A 26,969-nucleotide genomic window follows, 5' to 3' on the forward strand; every position below is an offset into this window, starting at 1 on the left:
ATCATCTTCTGCTTTCTCTATTTTGTGTTTTTGCCCTGTGTGCACTGAGAATATCTAACTGGTGAGGCTTACAGGCTGGTTGTACAAGGCCCTTGGAGGTCCTGGTCCTGCATTGCTGGTTGTAAGAAATGTGACTTCACTCCCCTCGGAGCTTGAATAAAACATATATGAGGATTTGTTCAGTCATCCAGCACAGGCATCAAACTTTGCTAGTTGGTCTCCTCAATCTCTTCTTAAAGTTGTTGAGTACAGAGAAGTATAAAGAAGGTAGTGTAGAAAAAAGTTGAACTGCTGTCTGGAAGATCCCCTCTCTTCACTCAGCAGGAGCTCAGGATGACAGGCTGACTAATTCAGCCTGATAAATGGCATGATTAAAGATGAGGAGTGTCAATACTTACCTTATAAGTCTAACTGCAGAGGCATCTCACTACAGCAGACTGCTGTTAATGTTATTGAGTGAAACAATAAAGGTGCACAGCCATCTATCAAATCTGTGTCAGATCTTACCATTTAGGCTTAACATTGGACTGGAGTTAAATAATTTCATTTAGTAAGCATCAATGCATGCAAAAAATAATTAAATTTTTCTGTGTGAATTCTGCCTCTGTGTCTGTCTAGCTAAGAAATTTGTCTGAATACAACTTAATGTGTGTGTTTCTTAATATACGTTTACTATCTACCCTTCTTTCATTATTCCTGGCAGTGGTGAGTTACATTTCACAGTTGCTGTTATCCCTAGTTCCCAGCCCAGGCTCTGTATCAGACAAGCCTAATCACACATGGGGGATAGCAGCATAGATGTGTGTTTACTTCTTCTTTTTGCAATTTGCAAACTAGTATACCAAATGAAGTGAAATCAATAGCGATTTACATTGGTAAACAGACTGTAGGTTGTAAGGAGACATGAATATTTGTGCTATTCAGCTTTCCTTGCTGCTCGAGGGGGAATCTCTAACAGAAAGGCAGGAAAACGGATGTGGTTTCAGCCTTCCCTGGAGACAACCATAAATATTGGTTCTCATACAGAGGATGCTGGGATGTGGATCTGGGCAGACTGATGTTTATACTAACTGTACTTCCTGCATGGTGAGCAGAGGTAATTGTTTCATCTAAAAGTAGCATTATTTCTATGAATGAATTATTGCTTTAGTACAGCCCTCTCTGTGAATGTGTTAGACAGCAGAATTAATGGCACTAATAAGAATTTTCTTTCTCTTTGGCTTTTGTAGCTATGAGCTGTTATGTAGCAGTTGCATGTGAAGAGAAGACAGAGTACAAGTCGTTGTCAGAAGATCCTGTCCTAAGCTGGGCCTGAAAGTTCATCCAGCTGGCTGATGTGAGTAGCCTGACAGGGAGGGGAAGGAGTGCGTTACTGGGAGACTTCATCTTGAATTCAGGCACTAAAATCACAGCTGCCTCTATCACTTGTAGTGAAGGAGTTTTCATCCTAGCAGCAACCTACCTGGGTTGTGCAGCAGAAAGCTGCACAATGGTAGCCAGAGTACCACTGTATTACAGAGGCTTTTTTTTGTATGTGAGCCAGTCAAAAGCTCCAGTTCTTGAAAGACACTCTCCAAGTGCTACTTTTGTGATGATTCATGGATGCATTAGATAAAATGTAGTCCCATAAAGAATTAAATTCACCTTTGCCACCATCGAATGTGTTCCTATCTGTGTTTGTGCCATAATGTTTACTATCTGCATTTGTTACATCTCCCTTGTTTATTATCTGCGTTTGTGACATCCTTTTCTGTTGATTTTGATGCTAGTGCTAGTAAATATTCTGTGCCTTGTTCCAGGTCAGAAACAGATGGAGGTGGTGGGATTTTGGAATTTCCCTTTAGGATGACTGTTCTAGGGAGCCTATTTGTGATCAGGAGGGCAAAGGTCAAAACAGCGATTACCAAAGACTGAATTTCTGACTTTACAGAAATTACACATACAATTCATTTTGGCTACCTCTTTCTTTACCTGGCGTTTGTCTCTATGCCAGGGTCATGGCCATACTGACATTATGATTCTCAAGGGTTGCTGATGTCTATTTCCTTTGGGGATATACAACCCTTCCAATGAGGCTGCATCAGCCTCGCATGCTGAACATGCAGAGGCTGTTGTTAGCTGATGGTGCTGTCTTTTATGAATTACTTTTCTCTAAGGAATTAAAGTTCAAACTGTTGGAGAGGAAGCTGGAGAAACTTTTGGGATGTATGAAGCCAAATTTTATGTCATTCTCCTACTACTGCCTTATGAGCAAAATCACATTGACCCCACTGTTGAACTGGCACAATAGGCTGTTTTACACCCAGCCTGAATGTGAGCCTGTACTTTGGCTGTAAAAGGGATGGAGGCTCCCTCCCCTCAGTTTGACTGCTTTAGAGGAAAGAGAATGTTTGGTTCTCTTCCAGGCAGAAATACGCAGTCAGGCATTGATCTGGAAAAAGAGCATCTCCAAGAAGCCTTGATTCTCAGAGACATGCCTGGGAGTCACGGTGCCTCATGCTTGTGCAATGGCTGACCTGTGTCATCAGCCTAGTGATGACGTCTGCATCTCTTTCTTCCCTTATTTGTGATGCCTGCTTAGTCCTACTGGCTGTCACATGGCATCAAGGCATAGCACATCTGCTCTTCAGGGAGTTCGTAGCATTGAGTACCAGGGCCTGAATAGCCCATATGGGAGTTTGAAGGAGAACAATCTACTCTTTAGACCCCATTCCAGCTTAGGAGGAGCCCTAAATGGCCGTTTTTACATTACCTTTTTTTATATGAGAGAAAGATGCATACTACATCAATGCAGTATGCATTGATCTGCAGTGCAAAACGCTCCAGGACTGTCAAGATGGACCAAAGGCATGGGAAGGGAAATATCTAGCCAGTGCACCAAGAAACAAAGTTAATCTGTGGAAGCACAGTGGATATATATTGACTGAATCTTTTGTTGTCGAAGGGTGGAAAATGCTACAGTAGGTCCAAGGCTCAATAACTAAAAAAAAGTGCCCTTAGTGTACACACAGAACTGTTGGAGAGCTGCTAAGAGTTAAAGATATTCTTACTGATGGCCAGATTTCCCAGAGCCTGCTGCCTTATTCAGTTCTGAAGTTTGTTGCTTTGGGTGAATGCTGAAGGTTATTCACACAAGCTGCTGTAAGGTGTAACAAGTCTTCTTTCACAACTTTCCCTTGGGTCAGAGCAGAATGTCTTCTAGAGGAAGGTGTTGCCCAGAATGTACTTCTGGTTTCAGCTGGTTGATCACACCACCTCTGCACTGGCTGTGCCCATCAGAGACTGTAATAGAGATTTAAATGATGCAGCACTGTGCCAGAAACCAGAGCAGCAACAGTGAGAGTGAATTTAAAGAAATCAGGAAAATTGAGTTTTCATTCTTTCCATTGAATTTTTGGGAACAGATGGAGCGTTGATGAGGCAGAGATTCTGGAAGGGACAGTGTGTTTCAAACTCTTTCCTTAATGTCTTCCCAATCTGCTCATACATTCATAGCTCCTGCCTCTTTGGCACAGGGCAGTTAGTTTAGGATGTGAAAATTTCAACACCCCCAGGCTTCCAGAGGTGGATGTTCCCCAAGGCCTGTTTAGCTGTGGTTTTTGGGCTATGGAACTTTTGATGCAAAGGGCCGTGGGAGCAGCTCATGGCCTTATGGGCAATGTCTTTGTTTACTTCATTCCTAGTCACTGAAGTGAAGGATCTGGTCTTCCTGGACAGAGACAATGACCCTGGAGCATCTTAACTAAGCACTGTACTGATCCTATTAGGATCAGTCCTGCCTCTTCTAAATGGCCAATGTATTTTCTTTGGGGTTTTGTTTTTCGGTTTTTTTTTCCTTAAATCTGGTTAGAGGCCAAGAAGAATCTAATCAAAGCCCAGCAGTGCACTGAGCAGCAGTCATTATCATTATTTAGTCATCCAGTTGCTGTTTCTTTGCTGTGACAAAAAATGTTTGTGTTGTTGGGAGCAGAGGGATGAGGGAAGATCAGCTTTTCTCTTCTTCCCCTTAGAGAGATTTAAGCACTTTTCCTCTCAATGCACATTTACCAAAGTGTTACTCTTTGAAGACAGATTTAAAGTATGGCCTTCAAAACTCTGTGACAGCTACAGTTTATGGGAGAGGAATCAAACAATGATTTAAACCATCATTAATCCCTAAAGGAAATGACTTTCGGCTGTGAACTGTGAAATACGATTACTCTCTCATTAGCTTTCATAGTTACGAATGTAACTGGCCAGCTGGCCAAGTTAGAATCTACATTTCTCCTCAGCCTGGCTTTTTGGGCTGGATTTTTGTTTATTAATGACACACAGAGCAAATACATTTGACAGAACTGCTGGGACTTCGTTTCTGTGAATGCCCAGGCTTGTCTGCTGGAAGATATGTTGCTTCTTTTGGCTCTGTAGTTCTGTTCCTGGAGAACAGAAAATCAGCTGTGGGTAGCCTGATTTGATACTCATTTGTCTTTAGCACTTAGGGTGCAGGAAAAAGCATTGCAAGAAAATACTGAGATGGAGAGAGAGCACAGTTTAAATTGTCTTTTCTGCTTCTACAAGTTCCCTTCTTTACCACACTGCTGTGTCTCCTTTTTTACTCTCAGCAACTTAACAAATCACTGTCGTTGGAAGAGCCAGTAAAGTCAGGTGCTGGCATGGAGATTATGCTAGTATCTGAGTATTTTGTGTCTAAAGAAAAATGAGAGAATTTTGCAAAATTCAGCTTCTTTCTGTGTCATATAGGAGGTGATTTTTGTCCTGACACTACCTTGAGGTTCATTTAAGCTCTGCAGCACAAAGGTTAAGAGCAGTGGTGAACAGCTGGTGCCTTTACAAGAAGCTTTTAATATTGATTGGGGTGTATTCTGTTGCCTTTACAGTCAGCAGTGCCTTTCATTGACTGAGGTGCTGGTTGGATCAGTAAGCACAGTTCTCGCCTAAAGTAAACTTAGGAAGTGCCTTTGTCCTTTTGTAGTAGAGGAACACAAGCCTGGGTTCTCCTGCCACAAGCAATCCAGTGATCATTGAGTCCCTTGTGTCCCACACCCCAGTTTGGCACATATGCCACAAATCCCAGCATGCAAGTTTTGCTTCCATTTTGTCTGTGTGTACCTGGCAGCAGAGGGTACAAAGGGCTGGAGATGCTTGTGTGTAGGTGAGGATGCAGGCTTTGTCAGTCTCATTCTGTAACTGCCATTTATTTCCTAGGACTTTCCTTAGAGTAAACGTAGCTGAGCCCCAAGTTTTTCCCTTATAGTGTTGCAGTTAGCAGGTCCTGAATTCCACAAAATTGCTCAGACCAGAGTCAGCAGGTATTCTAGGAAGAGGAGTACGGTTATACTTTCTTTTATGCATGGGAGTTAAAATGGGTCAGCAGATCAGTAGGAGCTGGAAAAAATGTTCTACTCAGGTGCCTGCTAAACAGCTGATCACTCCAAGCTTGTGCTGATGTAAGAGAGTCTGTCCACCTCCTGTGGAGTTTGGCAGTCAGAAGACAACAGCAGCAGGTGCCATGCCTCTCACTGAGGTTTCCCTTAAGATGCTTCAGATCCTGAGCGCAGGTAAACTGGGATCCTACCAGGTGGTATTTCATTCTGTTTTAAATGAGGCATCACTGAGATCCAGTACGGCCCTAATTTTCAACAGCCAGTTGAAGATTCAGCAGGACAGTTCTTCAGTCTTCAGCAAGGAAGACAAATTTTGCATTTGTTTTTCTCAGCAGTTTGAGAAAATTTTTTAGCACTTTGTTTTGTATTATCTGCTAGTCTCTCTCTATGCTCAGCAGGTTATGTGCTTTCACTGGGTTAGTACATACCTTGTTGTTACAAGGACCTCTTGCTGTCCCATAACTTCTGTCCTGAAGACTTGCTCCTACTGACAGATTAAGTTCCTGTCTAGGGTTCTTAAAAGACCTGTATACATCTTTCTAAGGATTTTTTCTCAGTCTCTGATAACAGTCTGAACCCCTCATGCCATGCAGACTCAGCTGGAAGTGCTTCCTGAGTCCTTGTGCAGTTGGAAAGAGCAGCCTGGCAGATTGTTGGGGATGTTGATGACAGTATTTCATTCTGCAGTGCTGCTGCTTCCCTTGCATTTCAGCTGGGCAGGACTGAGCTGCAGAATTCAGGCTCAGGTCAAGGGGGTCCATGCGTTGGGAGCTTCGGGGCAAGGTGAGGCTCATCTTTTGTAGCAGGGAGGGTGCTGTCATACTATCCTAACCACAACCTGGGTGGCTGTTTTGTAACAAAGCAGGGCAAGGATGTTGGGTGAATGAGTTTGTGCTCATTGACAGTACTGGGTGGAACTCTGGCAGCAACGTGTTATTTTGGCTGAGTTTTGTTTTGCAATTCAAACCCTGGAACTGAACTAAAAGCACTAGCATGATGTAAGCTTGCTTGCCTTCCTCCTCCATCTGCAGAATGAAGTAACTTCAGTCACTTTTGTTTAGCATTTCCCAGATCTATCAAAAGTACCTCCTTTTCTAAACTGCATGTCACAGCGCCTCTGCCTTCTTCAGGTAGCAGGAAAGCCTAGTCCCACAGCATATTGGGGTGGCATAAAAGAACTAGTGTAGCTGTGTGATATTTACCAAAATAAAAAAACCTGCATGGAATGTGCAACAGAACTTTCCAGGGTAGCTTATAACTGGTAAAATTACTCCCTCCAGTGAAAACAGGTTTGTCCAGTGGCTAGTAGAGCAGGTGTCCAGAATATCCTAGAATCAGCATCTACTTCTGTTATGCCAAAGACTTCCTTTGTTGAGAAAATGAATCTGTTCCTTTTTGCTATTTCCTTCCACCACGGTCAAGTTATCTTTCACAAAGACATGGTATTACGGCGAAGAACACAGCAGAGATTGTGCAGCAGCAGATGCCAGGAAAATTGCAGTGCACACTACATTAGTACAGTGGGTTGATGGTAAAACATCAACACTTCATAAAGCTTTTTATCCTGCACTCAAGGTTGACTTTAGAAACAACCAAGCTTTGTGGCCCTGCAGCCAGGCAAAGCTTGGTGCTCTTCACCCTGGTGGAATTCAGTGAAAATTCTCTTTTCCATTCAAGTGGTGGTCTGTAACAGAAACTCCTCCCTCCTTGCCAAGCTGTTTGAAGGTCATCTAAACTGGTTTCTGCAAAGACCAGGAATGTTTCAAACCCCATCTTCATTTGACCATCCTAACTTTGGACCTGAGCCAACTTCTGGATCTTTCCTTACTTTGCCTCTCCCTAGGTGGCATGCTTTCATTCACTAGCTGTTATTTTTACAGTATGGTTTTTTTTAATCTCTGTCATTTTTGTTACCTGAAGACAAACTATCAAGGGCTTGTTTATAATCCCCTGTTACACAGCAAATACAGCTTCCAACTGACCTGCTCTCATGTGATCCAGGCTTCTCAACAGACATGATGGAGATCAAGGGAGTTCTCTTTGGGTTGCATACTGTGTAAACTGTTCTCTCCTGTTGCATACTGTGTAAACTGTGTTTCATGTTGTGTAAATAAGTATGTTTCAAATAATTGGAGTGGGTGATGACTGCACAGCTTACTTTGGAGAATGTGGGGGTTTTTGTTGGCTTTTCTGGTTTGTTTTTGAGAGCCACGTGGGGCTAGGGTTTTTTGTTTGGTTGATTGGTTTGCGTTTTTTTTTTTGTAAATAGTAGGGTAGAGTCTGACCACTCAAACATACATATTGTTTTCCATCACCCTTTATTCTGACTGTTGATATGTCTGAAATGACCCTCTTCCTCCACCTAAGTCAAACACACCTCAATATAAAAGGACCAGAACCTAAACCTAGATGCAGGCCTGAGTTTTGCTAATAGTGTCTGGTATCTGCTGTGGTAGATGAAATCAAAAGCCCACGTACAAGCTCCCCAGCGTTAGTCTTTGGGATGTGGCAGTAAATGTGGGCTCCAGAGCCCTTTGTTTACTCTGATTAGAACTACTACCACTGCCATGTTCACACTGAGGTTTGGGATTGGTCTTCAATGAAATGGAATAGAGCAGCCTTTTCTGGCCCCTTAGCCAATATACCAAGTTGGAGTTATGCCTATTTTGGTTTACAATGAAATGCTTCATTTGGTGGGAGGTAAGTATTGGGATGCTGAAGGATTTATTGGGGAGGAAAAAGGAGAGCTTGTGTTGCTGAGTCAGAGTTTGACAGAGGGTCAGTGTGGGTTTATATGTGTAGGTATTTGGAGACCTTTGTTCTGTGTCCTTCGCTAACATTTTACTGAAAGAATCAGTAGTGTAAGCTTTGACCTACAGAATCAGTTTTGCTCTATGCCCTTCTGCAATCAGCAACTCTTGCCATCTGTGTTGCTTTCTAGGTCTCATTTGAATGCTGAGATGCTCGTCTTGCAATCATTTTCAGTACATTTTATCAGTCTGTACGTTTGGCAGCAGATCAATGTGTATTTGAGGAATCAAAATCCAGGGACAGGCTGCAAATAGAGACACATTGGAGTGTCAGTCATGAAAGCCAGTGCTGGTGACAAAGGATAGTACCAAGAGGCTTAGGGGCCTCCTTCAAATTATTTCCACTATTAAATTACCACTTGGTCTTGCATGAGGCAGCCTCCAAGGTCTGAGTTGAGAAAGTCTTTGTCCCAGTTGTTTGTGTTGTAGACATTGGCTGTGGAAGGAAGGGTGATTCTGTGCTGCAGTTCACCTTCTCACTAATGGGCTGCCCAGGCCTGGGGATGTGAGATACTCTCACTCTTCTAAAAGCTGCCATCACCTCCACTCCACAGCAAGTTTTAGGTTGCCAAGCCACACTGTGGTGGGGGCACTCCACTCTGGGGACACCCTAGTACTGCTGATGGCTCAGAAACTTCTTTGATGCCTCTTACAATGCTCAAGGAGTGGGCATATAATACGTAATAGCTATACAAGCAGTTGGTTTCCCCTTGTGTCATGTCAGGTATTTATGCTACAAATCTCACCTGCCAAGAGCAGAAACTTTAGCTGCCCCTTCAGCACCTAGCCATTGAAATAGGATCTGCCATGTCCAGTGCTAATGAAAATTTTCCTTCCTAGACAAGTGGATGCTGCCTGATTTAAAAAAACAGAAAAGTGCTTTTTCAAGTACTTTCACTGTAATTTAACATCCCTTCAAGGTCTTTCTGTCACTTCTCAAGTGCATCCCATACCAATGCTACCCTGGAGTGTCACCTCCAACCTTTTTCTCCTTCCCTTCCCCAGCTCCAGAGCTGCAGGAAGAGACAGTGTCCTTGGTGATGACAGTGGCAGGGGAGTGACAGGCAGGCTGGGTGGGGGTGGCTGTTGGTGAGCAAGCCTAGTGACAGGATGGGGTGACTAAGAACCAGCTGGCTAATTGAAGTAAAAAGCACAGCAGTAGGAGGAGCAAAGTATTTAAGGGTGCCAGAGAAAAAGAGAGATGTCTCCACAAATTTCTTACACTTCAGCAGCCAAGTGACTGGGCAACACAGTGAAAGGTTTTCTTAACTCTTTCGTGCCTCTCATGGAGTGAAATCAAGAGACTAAGAAAATGGCTCCATTGACTGAAAAGGCTGAATTGAGGTAAGGACACCAGTATGGTTTTTAGTCACAGTTTGTCACATCTACCTCTGCTAGACCTGCTGTGAGCTGAGCTCCCAGGACTTTATATGACTCTGGCATGTGCTAATATACACTGAGTGGGTAGGTCTGGAGGGCAGTGCACGCTGATTTTCAAAATGCTGCTTTCATTTGGATAGGTATTTCTGGCTGGTATTTCAGGCAAAAGAGGCAAATCAAGGTAGTCATTACGTGGGTTTGTGTTCTCATTAAGGGAAATGGGCACTTCTCATTAAGGGAAATGTCCTTACCTCCTTACCCTGGTGACTGGATCTTTCTCCTAATTATTTTAATGGGAAGGAGAAATTGAAAGGAGCTCCTGAATGCAGATTCTGAGGCAGCTACTTAAGAGGAAAGTGAAGAGAATGGATGTGGAATTCTCAGCAATATATGAATTTGTCACCTGAGGCAGGAGGAGTCAGAGGGAAGTAAAGACGAGGACTGGCTTCTGGAATGTAACTTTCTGCTATTTCTGGAAGCATTTGGAATGTCAGACTGTTGCTTCACTCATCAGTTTGGTTTTCTGCAAGTGTTTTCAGTAGTGAGTAGAGAAGCAGTCACTGTGTCCTTCTTTCTGGCGTGTAGGTGACTCTGGAGGCAGCACAGTCCATCAGGACTAGCAAGCCAGTGGCCAGTCTTCTGAGTTTTGCTGAGACCATTTTGTGTCTGATATCCAGGAAGATGAATTAGTCCCCTGGCAATTTTGCTAGCATAGCAGTGTTTCCAGGTTGGAAGAGGCTAAAGAAAATGACCTTGTCTCATTTCAGCTTGCTTCCAACTAGGCTTGTCAGAGATATGTTGGCAGTATTGTATGCCTGGCTCCCTGTGTGGTTTGGTTAGACTTAGCTCTCTGTGGTTCTCTGGAGGTTGTTGCAGTTGTTTGTAAAAGAGACCAACTCTCAAATGGATTTTTCTTATTTTGAAACTGTAAAAAGCAACCTGTAAGACTGATACTTATAAGGCCCTGCTACACTACGCCACATCAGCTAGTTTTGGATGTTGCATAGGATAGAGGCCCAAATCTTCCATCTTGGTATAAAATAAAACTATCACCTATATGTCTTGAAAAATATTAGCTTTAGCTTAGTGAGTGTTTGTACAGAGCTTTAGAACAGCTAATGCTAGAAGAGGTTGTAATTAACATTTGGTGTGGCTGCCACAGTGAGCACTCATTCAGGCCTGCACAATTCCTCTGCCTTACACAACTGGAAATCTCAGGATGTGTCTGGAATGGTGTAAGGTGGTCTGTAGCATTAAAGTATCTAGAGTATCTGTTTTATATCTCAAAGGTGCATCAGAGTCTTCTCTTTACTCTAATTTTTATGAAATGTTTGTAAACTGGATTTGAACTTTGACACTAGTCATTCTTTAATTAGTATTTCTACTTAATGCAACTTCCTCTTATTTACTACTTTACTGTGTGAGAGTGTGTGATAAAGGTGAAGACAGCCTTTGTAGTCTTTGTTATACATAGTCATGCAAGAGAAGCTGCTGGATGTTGTTTAGATGATCTAATTGATTTGTATTTATAGAATGCCATTCACTGTAGTAAATGCAGTGCACTGTTTGTGTCCCTCAATCCTGCAGTCAGCTGAATGAGTTCATTGTTATACATAATTAGGGCTTCTGGAATTTGGGTCTGTTTATTTACAGCAATTGTTCTGCTGAAGCACAAGTGGCCCCATATCAGAGGTCTGCAGAGAGTTAGGTGCAGTACCCAGAGCACCCCAGCTGCACAGCTCTTACAAGTAGTCTCACAACAGCTTGAACTCAATGAATCCTCCATTTCTTCCAGCTGAAGTACAAAGGCAGCATCATCTTGGCTAGGTGCGGTCATTGCAGATTGAAAGATTTTCCTTTTGCAACAAAGGTAAATTGGGTGTCATGGAATTAATTACCCCCTACCTGTAAATAAAATCCAATTTCAGTAGTTGGGTGTTCCTTGCCCCAGTTCCTGTGTGAATCTCAGTTAAGTGTCCTGAACAGTCCCAGGTTGTGGTATGCTGTTGAATGTTTACAGCTTTCCCTGGAGCTGGCAGCCTGAGATCTGTGCCCAGTGAGCTCCCTTTTATAGGACATACATTGGCTTGTTTGTAAAGTGTTTCCTTCTATGAGATGTGATCATACATGTTGCAGATAAATCTGAACAGAAATCTCAACTGCTGCTGCTGTCAAAGGCTGTGCTTTGTGTCTTTTGCTAAGATGGAGATGACACTTTATTTAATATATCCTGGAAAATGTTGGTTTTCCTTCTGAAGTTTCAAAATGTTCATGTGAGTTGCTTGGGCATATGGGTGTGGCAGAAAGGCATTTGTTTCTTCAGCTGACACCCACGATACATGGGCCAGGGCTACTGTCACCATGTCTCAGCCACCAAATACTAAAGACAGAGGGCAGTCATGACAGACTCAGGAGGAAGTCAAAGCCCAGTTACAGTATATTTGGAGTCTATTGTCAGGAGAGTCTTTTGTCAGGAGAAGAAATGTTTTTGACTTTAAGGCAGGAATGTAAGCAATTTCTTATCCAGAGGAATGGTGGTAAAGTGCATGTCAAGTCTGCTGTGATCCAAACAACCTTCTGGATGGCTGTTTTTTCAACCCTGAGTCTGCAGCAGAGCAGGAGGTTGGTGGCTCAAGCAAGAGCCACCATTCATCCACACAATCTTCCAGGTATAAGTCAGTGTTTTTTAATGAAGGTTTAGTGGCTAGTATGAGATTATTCCAGTCTGTTTCTTTGCAGGGAAGTTCCTATAGACATCAAGTCGCTATCTGAACTAGCACTGATAATGGAATTCATTTTAGTATAGAGGTTAGAGGTAGAATGGACAAAAAGAGATGATTTACCTTTTCAGCCTTGCTGTTCAGCTGTTGGGCATGTCAGCTGTAAGCTTTGCTCACTGCCTGTGTGACGTTCAGTGGAGTTTAGACTTTGGCCTGCTGACCTTTTAAAGTCTTTCGCTATTTGCCAGATTTTTAATGAGATGGGTAGCAGCATGCTGGCCAATTTCTTTGGGAATACAATTGCACTTCTGAGGAAGACTCAGAGGTGCAATTGCTTTCTAAAAATGTGTGGATAGGGGTGAGTCCTCCTTCTTAAGGAGGAAGACCTGCTTAAACAGAAAAATTGTGCTGGTGCAAAACAATTTATCTGCAGCTGCTCATGAATATGATTTAGGTTGCAGATGAGAAACAGCATTCATGCCGTAAGTGGAATGAGTTCTAGAGCAAGCTTCCAGGAAGAGCAGTGGAGGCGGGAAATTTTAGCAGTTTTAAGCTGGAATGTGAAGAGTTCTTGCACAGGGTTGTATGACACAGTTGCCTGCAATAGCATGGGAGTAGGCTGGATGACCCAGGAGATTCTTTTCTGCTCCCTGCTCCACAAGTGGTGACCTTGAGCTGAGTCAACTCAGGTTGCAGTAAACTTTGTTTACTCTGAAGCTGACGACTGTAAGATGGCTTAGTTCAAAAGCATCTCGGAATTCTTAAAGCTGTAGCTCCTAGTTTACATTTCCTATTTAATTTTTGTTATTTAGAGAGGCACATTCCTTATAAATTGCACAAAACCTGGCACCTATGCCCCAGATAATTTAATTTGGTCGTTTGGAAGGCAACAGACACGCACTATATTTAAAGGAAAAAAAGGAAGCAGTACTGCATTTGAAATGTGCTGTGTTTGTTTATTGTAACAGCTGTAAGTTCAATTATTTATAAGAACACCTTATCCAAGCTGGTGCGTAATGATGCCATTTGTTTCATTTAGTAAGCTTTCAGTGCTCTCTCTCTGCTGTTTTAACACTTGCTGAAGAGTGTGTGGAAGCTGTTGTCTTGTATAGAATAGTGTGATTATTCTATGTGCACTGCTTGCTTACTCACAGGCTTTTCATGACTTTTATTCTTAGGAACACAATGTCTTCTGAAGGAATGACAGGATGTTCTTTGACCCTTAAAATAAAAATGACAGACAACATATTTCAGTATTCCAGAATAAGAGAATAATGATAGTTGAAGAGAGAGCGGATTGCCTGGGTTAACCTGAGCTGCCTGCTCTATTCTAAGTTATTTTTTTCTTTTCACGTTTTATATGATGTGAGATGAGAAGTGCACAGGAGATGTGTTTTTCCAGAAAGTTCCTTTAAGCAGAGAAGCATGCTGGTGGGAGACACTGACTGCAGTGGAGCTCTTTGCCCACTTTCCAGATTTGGGACTCCATATTGCTGACATGGCTCATTGAAGAGGAGCATTTGGGTCAGGGACACTGATGGCATTGTGAGAAAGGGTCTGAGCCAGGGTGAAACAAGTGAGTGCTGCCAGTGATGTCTAAGACTTAACCAGGTGAAAAGTAAGTTTTGTCATTGCTAATCATCCTTTTAGTCTGAAAGCTTGCAATTTTTCTGATAGCCGCAATTCCTACTTTATACTAATATACATAACAATTTGATTTTTCGTTTAAATGCATCCACAAAGCACTTAAAGCTCTTCTTGCATTTAGAGAGAAAACTTTGAAAATGTGAAAAACTTGAAACTGAGAAAAATAAAGGTGTCTACATCTCAGGAATATAAGGGACAAGCACAATAAGTTTTGAATGTTCATCTCATGCATAGCAATTGGTTTAAAATGCTATGTGAGTCACCAGAGCTGTCAGTAATAACAAGGGAAGAAAGGAAGTTACTTTTCCCCACACTCACATTAGACCACCAAAAATAACGGCTGCCCACGGCTCTTAGCTGAGATACCAGTGACCTAAGAGCATGTGTCCTTGCTCAGAACTATTAATGAGCTGTTTGTTACCCCTGCCTTTGTAGGGGGAGTATTCAAACCTTTAGAGCATGTGAGATAATCCAGACAGGCTGTACAGAAGTGGTTGCCACTTATCTGCATTCCTCCTAAATAGGCTTCTGAACATGCTGCTCTCTTTTCCACACCAAGTAGGGAAGGGACTGCAGCCTTGGAGAAATGTGTTGGGGGTGAAAGGGAGGAAGGAAAAGTTAAACATCCGGCTAGAGGTAGGGCTGAACTGACAAGGAGTTGGTGGATGTTACGTATGGACATTGGCATGTTCAGGGTTACAGCTGCTGGCTTATGCCCTGAGGAATTCATTACCTTTCATTGTGTTTTGCATGTGTGCAGCTTTGAAGCCTTTGTTGCTATGTCTGTTGTTTCAGGAAAGGTGCTAATTCCAGTCTGGCAAGGATACACTGGTTAGCTGGTTGGAGCAGGGAGCTGAAAGGAGACATGTAGGGGTTTTGCTTTGGAGTACTTCTTCTAGTATTTTTCTTTCTTTCCTTGCCTGATCTGGCAATAGGGAGTTCTCAGTTTTTAACACTGACATGAAGGACCTCGTTCTTGGTTCCCTTTGTAATGCTCCCTTGTGAAGTACTGCTGTGCATACTGTGTGTGTCTGAAGGAACAGCTGGGCCGTGAAAGTTCCTGAAGGGAGCAGCAAATGATTCCAGACCCACCTGTTTCCAGGGACAGCCTGTCTGCCCAGCCTGGCAGGCACTAGTCTACCTAAGGATGTACCATCCAAACATCCATAGCACCCTGGCTTACAGCATGTGCCTTTCCAGCTGGTACAGGCCAATACTTGGCTGCACTGGCTCCGTGGAGCCAGATGTGTTACCTGGCTGGACTGTCCATCTGATCCCAAGAGCAGCCCTAGGACTGGGATAGGCCTAATAGCACTTCAGTTTGTGGTTTGGATCAAGTATGTGGCAGACAGGTAGAATAACTCTCTAGCCCTGATGCAATAAGGTGCCACAGCATGTTCTCAACTCCAAACATGCACTGTAATTTGTCAATCTAAACAGGATTATTTCTACTTGTATGCAGCAGATCTGTGTGCAGATTCTCAGCTGATCAAAATCAGCTTTTAAATGGAGTTTCTGGAATTAGACCAGTGCAGGGACCTGGGATTGGTTACTCTCACCCTGAGCATGCTGAATCCATTGTGTGTGTGGGAACTTGCACTAAGCACGTGTTTGAGTGCTTGAAGGAAGCTGATTAGTTTCACAGTAAGTGAACACTGGATGCTTGTTATTTTAATTGAATTCTATAATTGCTAGTAAGTGTGGGGATATGTGGAAAAGTAATTTTCCAGATCCAATCTAGATCTAATGGGTTTGTACCCATCTTCCATTTAATATTAGCAATCTTCTTTAATTATTGCTTTGTTTTTTTCCTCAAATCACTTGTTGTAAAAGGTAATTTAATCTATTAATGCTAAAGTTATGCTTCTTTTTGGTGGGATTTTTTTCCTAAATGCTTTTCTTAATGCAGTGAAGGTCAGTGCTTTGCACTGTAAGCAATGTCAAGACTTGAATCAAAAAGGCCTGATTGAAATCAGAGTTTTATGGCAGTTGTGATGTCACTGTTTCCAAACAAATGAGACTTTTTAAAAGGGTGAAGCATGTGGTCATGAGTTTAATTGCTCCCTATTGTGGGAGGGGAAGTGTTGCTCTGGCATTGTAGCAGCAGTGGACCCTGCCTTTGCCCAGACATTGTAGCCAGTAAATCCTCTTTCCTCCCCTGAAAAGGTAATATATTGAATTATTTTTCTCCATTCCTTTTTAATCTTGCATACCAGAAGAAAGCATTGCAACCTCTTGGGGATGCTTGGAGTGGAAGAAATTCTGTATTGACTTGCAGGAGGTCCATGGGGAGGGCCAGTGCTGAGTTAAAACACCTGGGTATCAGCAACCTCCTCAGCTTCAGAGAGAGATTGTTCCTAAAGCTGAGATTTACTGCAGTGTTGCCCCTTATTGTGCTTTTCTCCTGGCCCATGGAAGGACTGTTTTTTATCCCACTGAGTTTAATATGTATCATTTTTCTATGGGTAGAAAAGCACAGTGTTGCTACAAATCTCCTTAAGCTGGATAACATTATTTTAGACTGCTTCTTTTTGATTTACTTGAACTAAGGCATCTTTCTGGAATGCAAACATACAGAGATCAGAAGGACCATTATTACTAAGTATGTTTGTCCACATTTTCAGGCTGTGTCAACCATTACTATTTCAGGGACTCGCTTATAATATGAAATGGTAGAAATAAAAAGCAGATGCTGTATGGGCAGGCAAAATCAGGCAGCCTTTCTAGTTGGACTCAGTTTTTGTTGTTGACTGATTTTGTGCTGTACCCCCCACTTTACATTGTATTTTACTGGGATCAGCTTGGAGCTAGGCTGAATCCTGCTGAGGATTCATGAACCCACAATGTATATCTTATGTGAGTATTTTAGTGAAGGAAATACTTAAACAATTAAGTGTTGGCAGCTATTCCTAGGGTGGCTTGCTGGGGAGCCCAGATATTGTCTCATTTTATAGACTCATCTGTTACTATTCTTGCTTGTTGGGTTTTCTTTCCTTTTGAGTGTCTGTTGAACATGCTCATTTTATTCTGGCTGGCATGAAATAAATGCTGGTTAGGAAAGGAGATGCTTGAGGCAGGAGAACAAATTCAATTCCCTGAAGGGAATTTTCACCTCTTACAATGTTCCACTGCTGCCTCCAATTCATGTAAAAGGAAAAAAAGGAAAAGTATTTCCAACTCTGTTGTTTAGTTCCTTGTTTCCCCAAGCAATTTTCCCTCTACTCTTCAGTTTGGCCTTCTTGGTTTTGCATGATTTTGTGATTTCAGATGCATATTTCTATTGGTGTCATGAAAGCCATAAATTGTCTGGAGCTGCACTTGATCTCACTTTATTTGGGGCTAACTTTTTGGTGGGGGGGAGAGATGGAGATTGGAACGCAAAATTAAAGGACTTTTAATTCAACCTAGGACCTTTAGCGAGTTGAGCAGTCTTGTCAAACACACTTTTTTTTTTTTTTTTAGAAATGCTCTTTGGCTATTCTAACCACCAATCAGTGACATTGAAACCTGTTTGCTGCAGGTATCATGTCCCCAGAGGAGTGAGGGCAGATAGGCCTCACAATTGTCCTCCACAGATTGGCATCACCATGAAAATTGACTTTTTCTTCTGATCCCCATCTGGTACTTTTTCTCTTGGGTTGGCAATTTCACTGCCTTTGGTAACAGGAGAATTAAACCTTCCAGCTTTCACCTTTCACTTACTGGAGTCTGATCCTGGAAATATCAGCAGCATTCCACAGCTGGAAATGATTGGTGCAGAAGTTATAATATGCATTTTAACAAGTGCATCTCTTCTGTATTGTTATATCTTTCAAAGGAGAGACTAGCTTTGATATGAGCACCAGATTGCCTTGAAATGTGGAAAAGCTCTAATTTGAGGGTTTTAGTTTAAAGCTTTGAGTGTCACTTTGATTTTGTAAAATTCTCTCAAAAGGTGATGCAGAGTTTATATATTAGAAACCAGTCAGACTTGCACTTTGCCCTTTATAGACTCTTAGACTTAAATTACTATCTTTCAATTTCATATGAAGATTAGTCTTAAAGTCTGGAAGCAGTGCTTGTATTGGGTAGAAATCATCTTTAATTTATGATAATTATCAGCAAAAAAAAAATTATATGATGCTTGACATGAATCCACTTGGCATTTGAAAGTAATTTTTTAAAAGAAACTACGACTGTTACCTTGACTCTTGTGGTGAATGTTCAGCATTGTGTCCAGTGCTGTCTGGACAGACATGAAACATAATGTAATCTTTCTGCCTTTCACTCTAAACAGACATAAACAAAATCCAGAAGTGGAAAAGGCAAGTCCCTCTGCCACAATGAGCTCTGGTAAGTCTGTGTTGTTTTCTACTTGCACTCATTGGTGTTCCTTTCTATTACTAGTAATATTCCTGTTTGTTTCTGATGCAATTATTTGCATTTGTTACTTGAATTTTGGCCCAAAAAGTAGCCAGAAACATCTTGAACTGGATTAGGTCCTGTAGCTTATTTCAGTGTGGAATATAAGAATTAAAAATTACTGATAACCTGAAAAAATCATCTGAATTTGATATATTTTAGTAGAGATGAAAACATTGTTTGACATATGGATAGGAAAAAATCAGCTGTTCAAAGAAAAACAGGGGACTGGGAAATGGGAGCTAGTTGGGTAGAGGAAAACTTCTGGGCTTGTCTGGGTGACAGACTAAAACAGGGTGAAAAATAAAGCAGATGCCAGACTTGAAGAAAGATCTGTAAGATCTGTAGAATAATATTCCTACTTAATTTTAGCATCTTAGCAAGTTTCAACTGGGGTATCATATCCTGGTTTTGGCACAACATTTTGAAAGAAATGTGAACTATTTGAAAAGAGTCCAGAAAAACATGACCTGGGAATTCAGTGTAAGTGCTGATAAGCTTGCAGGCTGGTAAGCACTGGAACAGGTTGCATTAGGGTGGTGCTGGAAGTTTGTAAGAACATGTTAGGCAAACATTTGTCAGGAGTGACAGAGGTAGATTTGTTTCATTCATGTTCAGAAATAGGGCTTTAGAGGAGCTTTGGAGCCTCTTTCTAGCACTGTCTCCTGTGCTTCCCTGAATTTATATGAGCCAGTTTTATTCGTGTCAGCTGAAGACCTTGTAGACTTGCAAAAATCTTTACTGAAAACAACTCCATTTTTCTTATAGAACATGAAGAAATTGATGTTGCAAAAACTGTTGTCAATGGGCTGACCAGCAATGGACAAGAAAAAGGTGGGTTAAGATCTCCAGAGACACCTCCCGAGCTCCTCCCGCATGTCAGCTGCTGATGTGCTTGATTTTCCCAGAAATTCACTGCAGCGGGGGCTTCCAAATGCAGTTCACTTGGCGACTGACACAAGAAAAGTCTTGTATGGCACCATGCTAGTAACAGCAGCATTTCTTAGCTCAACAAGTGTTCTTTGTCTCTTTAAAGTGGCAGGCTGGACTTGCCTCTTTGTATATTTTTAGTGCTGTGTTGAGGAAAGCTGTACACTACTTGTGAGCGCCTGCGAATCAGTTTCTTAGTGAGTTGAGACAGCATGGGTGTGTGGTGCCTGTGTGTGAACTGTGTTAACTTCAGGGGAGGTGAAGGTTTGAGTCTGGGATTAAACAGCAGGAACTAACCATTTAATTGATGAAAAAAATCTAAACAAACCAGTCTTCATGTTAACATCAGTGAGTTTGCAGTGTGCTTTATAGCATTCAGTTTTGTGGAGTGACAGTGTCTGTTTTGGCAGAGTGAAAGTATGTGGGTATGGACTGGTTTTCTGTTGGTTTAATTTCCTTTCTTTTCCTTTGATGCCTTTTTATAGTGGTTAGTATTTTGACTGCATTGTGGATGGATGAATTGAGTCAGTTTCAAAGCAGAACAGAATCAAGATTGTTTCCTAAGCCACAGGCTGTTTGATTTGGGTCCTGTTGTATTCACAAGGTCTCTGCTCAGGACGTATGGAAAACAGGGATTGATTTGATTTCCTCTTTTATTAAAAAAAATTAAAATAAGCAAACATATAAAATTAAATACTAATGATTTTACGAGTTTTGAAAAATTTCTGTTAGGCTCTTTGCCCAGGCTTTTGATGTTTGAGACCCTTTTCTAGGTTGTGAAATCTGTGCTCTCCAGTTTTGCTGGGTATCAAAAAGATCTGCCACAAGAGGGGGCGTACACACCACCCTGATGTCAATGCCTGCCTCAAAGCTGGCCCAGTGCTCAGTGTTAGTCTGTAAAGTATTAGAAATGTGGTTCCTCTTACTCCTGATTTTACAGGCAGGAGATGGCATGAAATATGACAAGACATTTATCATTTTCCAGAAAATACATGCAGGAAACAGGTTTTATAGAAGAAAATCCTGGCTCTGCAGAATCAAGAACACTACTCAAATTATGCTGGTAGAGTCATGATATACAAGATGTTTATCTTGGCAGCTCCTGTTGAGCTTCACCTGTGAATAGTCCTGCCTTTTTCGCATTGACCCCTCTTTGTACCCATTGGTTTGAACAGTTTTGTAACAATTGCTAGAATTTTGCATAGTGCTATGTGTGGTTTTCCCCAGTGTTACCACATATAGTATAATTAGTGTGCTAGCTAATGAAGTCAAGCAGAATCTCTTCAATTTACTGTTTATATGGATGGGGTTTTTTTTCTGAAATAGCTATATGGATGCTACGCTTTAGCATGGGACCTTTTTCAAGATTATTCTACTTCCTTCTGTTGTTGAACTTGTAAAAAAATGAGCCATGAAATTCATAATTAATGTAATGTGGCTAGTTTAATGTTCTTCTCTCAGCCTTTCAGTACTTGGTTTGGTTTTTTTTCACTTTATTTTGTTTTTGCTGAACCATATTAATGTTTGACTTAACATTTTTATTTTTGCATGTAGTGTACCTCAGTTAAATGATGACACTAAAATTTTTTGATGGCTTCTAAAAACTAATGCTTCCAGATTCTTTTTGCCTGCAGCATAGTGGCAGTCAGCACTAGTTAGTTAGTCCATTCAGTAAGCTGTTCTGTATGCTGCATAAAACAGACACATCCTGAATTAGGGCAAATGAAGGGATATTTTTAACAGTTGCATCATTGCTCTCTAGACTGCTTTTGTATTTGAAATTTCCTGCTATTGTGTCTCCAAGTACGTTAGAAAATTTTGTGGCATGCTTCCCAAGCTCTGTTCTTTCCTTTTTGGATGTGCCATTTACACTTTTGTGTTTGCAGCTGTTGACGTCCCTTTATGTACACGTTCTATTTCTGCCGTTAAAATAATCCCTGTGAAGAAAGTGAAAAGTTCTCCTCACCTAGTGCTGCCTACAGGTATCTTCTTTCCTCCCCTGCCATGCCTTAGTTAGCCATCATTGTCTCTCTCCCTTTATCATTGTCTCTCTGCTTCACCCACATGCTTTGGCTTATTCTCAGCTTCATGCTCCTCTCACTGCTCCCAGAGCTGCAGATTTCATTGGTAGGTAATCCAGTTAGCTCTTATGGCACAATACACTGTTCTCAATTATGCTGCTCTTCTGCAGACCTAGTTGTGTCTGCTTGAATCTGGGATCATTGTAAGCTCTTCTACTAATGCTCGATTATGAAAAATATTGTTATTATTATTATAGACTCATTTTGAACCAAACTCCTGAAGAACCAAAGAATGTTTCCTGCATATCTTTGGTTTTTATGAAAACAAATGGTTCAAGCATAGTTCAACATTGATGGTATGGTTTTGTTTTCCTGTACATGCACGGAATTTAATCCACATGTGAATGAGTAAGGATGTTAGGCTGTCACCCTCTCCCCAAGAGCATGCTTCCCCACTAGAAGTACAAGATTATGCTTGTACTTTACTGGACAGTCAGACTAGTAGTGTAGCTGATACTGCTTGTCTCTCCTAATCTGTCACACATGTGCTTTGTTGGACTAGTACAGTGTTCATGTCCTGTTTATTACTAGCTGCTTGATTTCCATACTGAGCAATTCAGATTCTTGTTTTCTGTCATTTTTGAGGGAATACATCATTCCAGACATTTGTTTTCATCTCCCAAGGTGAGATAGTCTGGCAAGATTTTATTTTCGAATATTTTCAAAGCATTTAATTTTTTTTTTAATTCAGCATTTTTTTTCTGACTCTTATTCTTTTGGTGCAGTATACAGGTTTAATCTTTAATCTGTTGTATGGAAAAAAAAAAAAGCATTGATTCCCAAATTTGATTCTCCTCCATTGTGATGAAGATATTGTTTTGGCATGTCATACATGTTGAGCTCTGCTTCCATTTCTCTCCAGTGCCTGTGAAGCAAATGTAGGCATAGGTTTGTAGGAGGACCCTGCACTCTTTGTGGATGTTTATATCAGGCCCAGTGACTCCCAGCATTGTGTCCATGCTTTACAGTTACAGCACTCTTAAAATTGGAGTCTTGGAGCTTAAACCTTTGTCCTTGGTTTGAAAGTGAGTCCATAGAGTCCTTGGGCTCTGTGTTGTGATAGCCAGAACTGCACTCTTGGGCAAAAGGAATCCTGACACTACCTGAATCATGCAAAAATCAATCAGAGAAGTCAACTTCTATTTCACCAGGAATGTGGGTGACCTTAAGCTGTGATCAGCTGTGGTATATTTAAGGATGAAACACCTTTTGATGTGTCTGGGTGGATAGTCTTTCCCCTCACAGAGGCTGCCTCAATGCTACCTCAGTTAGCTAAAGGCTGAACTATAGGAAAGCATCCTCTGATTTCTTACTTACTCCATCCTTATTATAGTCCTAAGTATGGGTCTAAAACTGTGCTTTTTGTGAAATCCCTAAAGCATTGGAAGCCTATGTAAGGGCTTCAACAGTGGAGATTCCAGAACAGAGGGGTCTCAGTGGGAGCCAGGAGTCTGGCATTCATTGAGTTTCTCTTCTTATTGCCATTGTTCATCTGGCATACTGATGTTTCCCCATATTGTGGCCTCACTGGCTGTGGTTTGCATGGTTTGCAACCTTAGCCAAGGTCTTACCACGGTCTCATGGCACTGTACTAACGTGGGTTTGGTGGGGCATTGCCCTGCTGATATCAGCCAGGGAATACTGATCTGCGCAAGTATGGGCTGTTGTCTGGACAATAAACAACAGCCTTTGCCCCCTCTCTCCAGTCTGAAGGCATCATTTTTGTTATAATAGCAGTTCCTGGAGAAGAGCTGCATCCTTCCCCATGCAGAGATAGAAGGATCCTCAACCCATAAAAACAGAAATTATTGTGTTGTCACTTGTGTAATGCATCATGCACTCAGTACCTCTTCACACTTCCTGTGCAGTCATGATAGGGCTGGTGCCTCTGTGGAGGTAAGTGAAGTCTGATGGCAGCTGCAGGGTCACTAATAGTGCGTGAGAAGAGGAGGTGATGTGTTTTTCTATGGAAATAGCCTAGAGAAACAAGGCGCTTTTCAGGCTTATGATTTCCAGAGGTATCTTAAAGGAAGCAACTCTCCAGAAAGATGTTAAGTAGGAGGAGAAAGAGAAGTAGCTTTGAAGTACTGGTTTGTTATTACTTAATAGGATGACAGGAGGAGAAAACCCAGATCATGGACTGAAATACACAAAGGTAAGCCTGCACAGAAGCTGTGCTGAATTGTGTCTCAGCAAGGATTCTGGCATGATCTGGTATCTGATCATGATCACAGGTTGCTCTGAATAGGCATGTGTTAAATCTCCTACTTTCTGGGATTTGGGTTCCTTTGTTAGAAGGTGAAACGCTGCAATGAAGTGGGGAGATGGCAGGGAGGTGACTTGCAGTGCCTTGCCTTTAGATCGTATTCAGCATCATTAGAAGATTTTATCTTCCAGTGGTCAAAACTTTGGGGTTTTTTTCCTGTTTCAGTCCTCCACAAAAGGCATTTTTAAGCTTTGGCACACAAAGTCTGTGCATTATGTCACTGGGACATCCCTATAGAAGAGCTACAGGCATAATGGAAGACGGTCCTTTCTTTGTCCAGTATCTCTGTACAAAGTAGAACAAATATAGCAAATGGCCCTGTGACCTTTGGTTCAAACACTCCTTTCTCCCCACCGCCCCTTAGCTCTGTTGCACCAACTCAGAAATTAACTGCTGCATTCATCGATTACATGAATATAAAACTGCTTTGATTTCTCAATGCTTTAAATACAGAGCTAATCTTCATCTGCACAAACATTACTAGATTGATTCACCTGGAGGCAGCCATGCTAAAATTACTCTAGCACTCTGATGGCTCCTGATAGCTTTGCATCATCCCTTTCTATGTGTTTCTTCTGTGCATGTGCATTTCCTATAGAAATGGATCCCACAAAAGTCTGCAGTGGAAAAGGAGCCGTAACTCTCCGGGCAACTCCATCCTATGAAGGGAATCAGAATGTCGCTTCACCATGTCCTCAGGATGCTGAGCAACCTGAAAGTAAGTGGTGGAAAGTTAACTGACATCTGTTACTCACAGTAACCTCAAGACAGGTCAGTCCAGGATCTTGGGCTTACTTTATAATTATGCTTTAAAGCCCAGAATTCCATAGCATAGTTGGCAACCTCTTGCAAGGACCAGACCAGTAGAGAGACTGACTCCTAGTGCCGGCTTCATGACTGCTCAGTCATTGACTAACATTTGTCAGGAGCACCAAAAACTCTCAGTTTTCTTTTTCCCCTCCCACCCCCACTGCTCCCAGGGCAGCCTGTGTCATCTCTTTTTACGCCAGGCATGAGGTGGAACAGAAAGAAGCTGAGCAGTGCTGCTGCCCCTGCAGCATTCAGCTGTGTTGTCAGGGAAGCGGGCAAAGCGTCCCCCAGCCGGACAGCGTCGCCACAGATCTCTGCTGCCTTTCAATAGCAGATGTGTAATTACTTAATTGTGGGAGACAGGCACAGCATAGCAAACCTGGCCAGTGTTGTGGGGCTGGCAAAGAGGATGAGCTCCCAAAGGCAAGATGCTGTTAAAGGGGAGGGGGTAAAACGTGCTCCTGAAAGCAAAGCATACATTGTTTCTGACTGTATTGCTGGAGAAAGGGCAATTCCATTAATTCCAGTCCTAATGTGCCACTTTCTGCTCTGTCTTCTCCTGTTCTGCTCCTCCCATGACCTACCCTCTTTTTATGCTTGCCTTTCTCTCTTTCTTCACTCCTACCCCCTACTGTTGCCTCTCGCCTTTCTGTTGATGGCTTCATAAATTGCCAAGAGCTTGAATGGCAATGGGTCCATTACTATGGAAATCAGTTCATTAATACTTCTTTTGCTGACTCTCTCAGTTGCTTTATGAAATGTACTTTGGAGCTGGAAGAGCTTTGTGCATATAACTTAAGCAGCAAAATGGGTACAGGGTGGGGAGGAGCCCAGTGAGAAGCAGGTAAATATGTGATAAGACCACTGCATGTAGCTGCGGGGACTGGCTTGTAAAGTGATGATGTATCTTATTACACCCTTCATGCACTTAGCCTGCAAAACTTGATCTATTTGTTGGTAATCCTTTATCTCAATCACATAAAGTGATATTGTTAAGGATAGCTATGTCTTCATAATCTGAATACAGGGTCCCTACATTTCCAGTAATTTATGGTGTCTGGATGTCAAGCTGCAGCTTTAGAAAGTAGCTAGCTGGGCAGCCTTTTTGCCTCTGAAGTAAGAATGTCAATGAACAATTGTTTCTTCATTGCTCTGAATGAATTGCCTTGTGTTTACAAAGGTCAGAAACAAGGAGGACATCATGTTTAGGGCTGGTCTCTATGGTAATTACACAGCCCTGTCAGAAAGCATTTTATGTGTGAAATGAAGTAGCTTGACTCTTGACTTCAATTGGTACATGTTTTCTGGAAATGTAATGGTTTATTTTTTCCCCCTTTCTTTTCCTCTATGTCTATCCTCCACCCCCACCTCCTCTGTACCTCCTTTCTGTGAAACACTTAGGTCTGGAGCCAGAAAACTCAGAAACAGGTATAAACTATGGCTGCTTCTGTTGTTACTTCCGTTGCTTATTGGAATTATTTCTTGTTGCCTGGGGGAAAAAAAAGAAAGGCGGGGAGGGGAAGGAAGAAAAGCGTCCCCTCCTTTCACTTATCCTGCCACTGGAGGGAATCTGTGATCTGAGTTTTCTTTCCCCTCACAGATGATTGGAGGTCGTCGTCTAACACTGATGCCAATGGGGATGCCCAGCCATCTTCTCTGGCTGCCAAGGGCTATAGGAGTGTGCGTCCAAACCTCTCTTCAGAGAGCAAGCCACAGGTAAGCCTTTCTTCTCTGACCCTGAGGTGATCATCTGGGTTCAAGCACTGAATTCATGATCAGGAGTCCTGGGCTGAACTCCAGACTTGACTGCAGATGGGTAAGTTGCTGTGCCTCAGCTTTTTCTGCCTTTAAAATGGGGGCATCACCGATGTCAGCAAAGTGTTGTGGAGCTCATGTATTCAGGCACACCACACTGTTTCCTCAGTGGATGAAGGAGGAGGACAACGCTATTTGCAAGAAAAAAGGTGAAGTAACCATCTGTAATTATTTTGTGTTTTATGCTGCTTTATTTCCTAGAAATTGCTGCAGGCTGAAATCAGAATTGCACCCTACATTAAAAATAAAATATTGGGGAAATGCCTTTCAGTTTTTACACTGTAACTGACAGAAGCCAGCAAGGGAAAGGTTATTTGTATCTGAAGGTAAATGGTTGAAATCAGTCTGCTAAGAGGAGTGCAATGTCATCTTTTTTTTTGGGGGGGTGGGGGGGTACTCAGAAGCAGTCTGGAGGAGGCTGGTAAGAAAACCCTTCATTAGAAACTGGATTCTTGTGTGAAACAGAGTCCCTTTAAATCCCAGTCCCCTATCAGTGTGACTGCTCCCATCATCAGGGTCCCTTTAGCAATGCTACAGACCAGGTACTGTAAGTGAAAGTGGGAGAAGGAACAGCTCCAATGAAGGTGTGGAAAGGAGCAGTGCCCTAAAGAGAGACCCATTTCTGCTCAATGCTTAGAGCTGTCCTGTTGCCCTTTCCTGGTCTTGTTGATGAACAGAATGAGCACTGACGTACATAATACTTCTTACAGAAGTCTAGAGAACTA

General features: G+C 42.1%; 1 protein-coding gene across 3 annotated transcripts in view; it reads left to right on the forward strand.

Moving 5' to 3' along the window:
• Window positions 1–26,969, forward strand: part of LOC115905384 (sorbin and SH3 domain-containing protein 1-like) — a 158,587-nt gene that overhangs the window by 77,171 nt on the left and 54,447 nt on the right. For all 3 annotated transcript variants that reach the window (XM_030951625.1, XM_030951626.1, XM_030951624.1), the window contains 6 exons: window positions 1,230–1,336; window positions 18,218–18,273; window positions 19,111–19,176; window positions 24,218–24,337; window positions 25,831–25,857; window positions 26,030–26,145. In XM_030951625.1, coding sequence (XP_030807485.1) covers window positions 18,264–18,273; window positions 19,111–19,176; window positions 24,218–24,337; window positions 25,831–25,857; window positions 26,030–26,145 — 339 coding nt within the window. In that variant the 5' untranslated portion in view covers window positions 1,230–1,336; window positions 18,218–18,263. The remainder of the gene's footprint in view (window positions 1–1,229; window positions 1,337–18,217; window positions 18,274–19,110; window positions 19,177–24,217; window positions 24,338–25,830; window positions 25,858–26,029; window positions 26,146–26,969) is intronic.

Source organism: Camarhynchus parvulus, chromosome 6 (assembly GCF_901933205.1).
Source record: "Camarhynchus parvulus chromosome 6, STF_HiC, whole genome shotgun sequence".
NCBI lineage: Eukaryota > Metazoa > Chordata > Aves > Passeriformes > Thraupidae > Camarhynchus > Camarhynchus parvulus.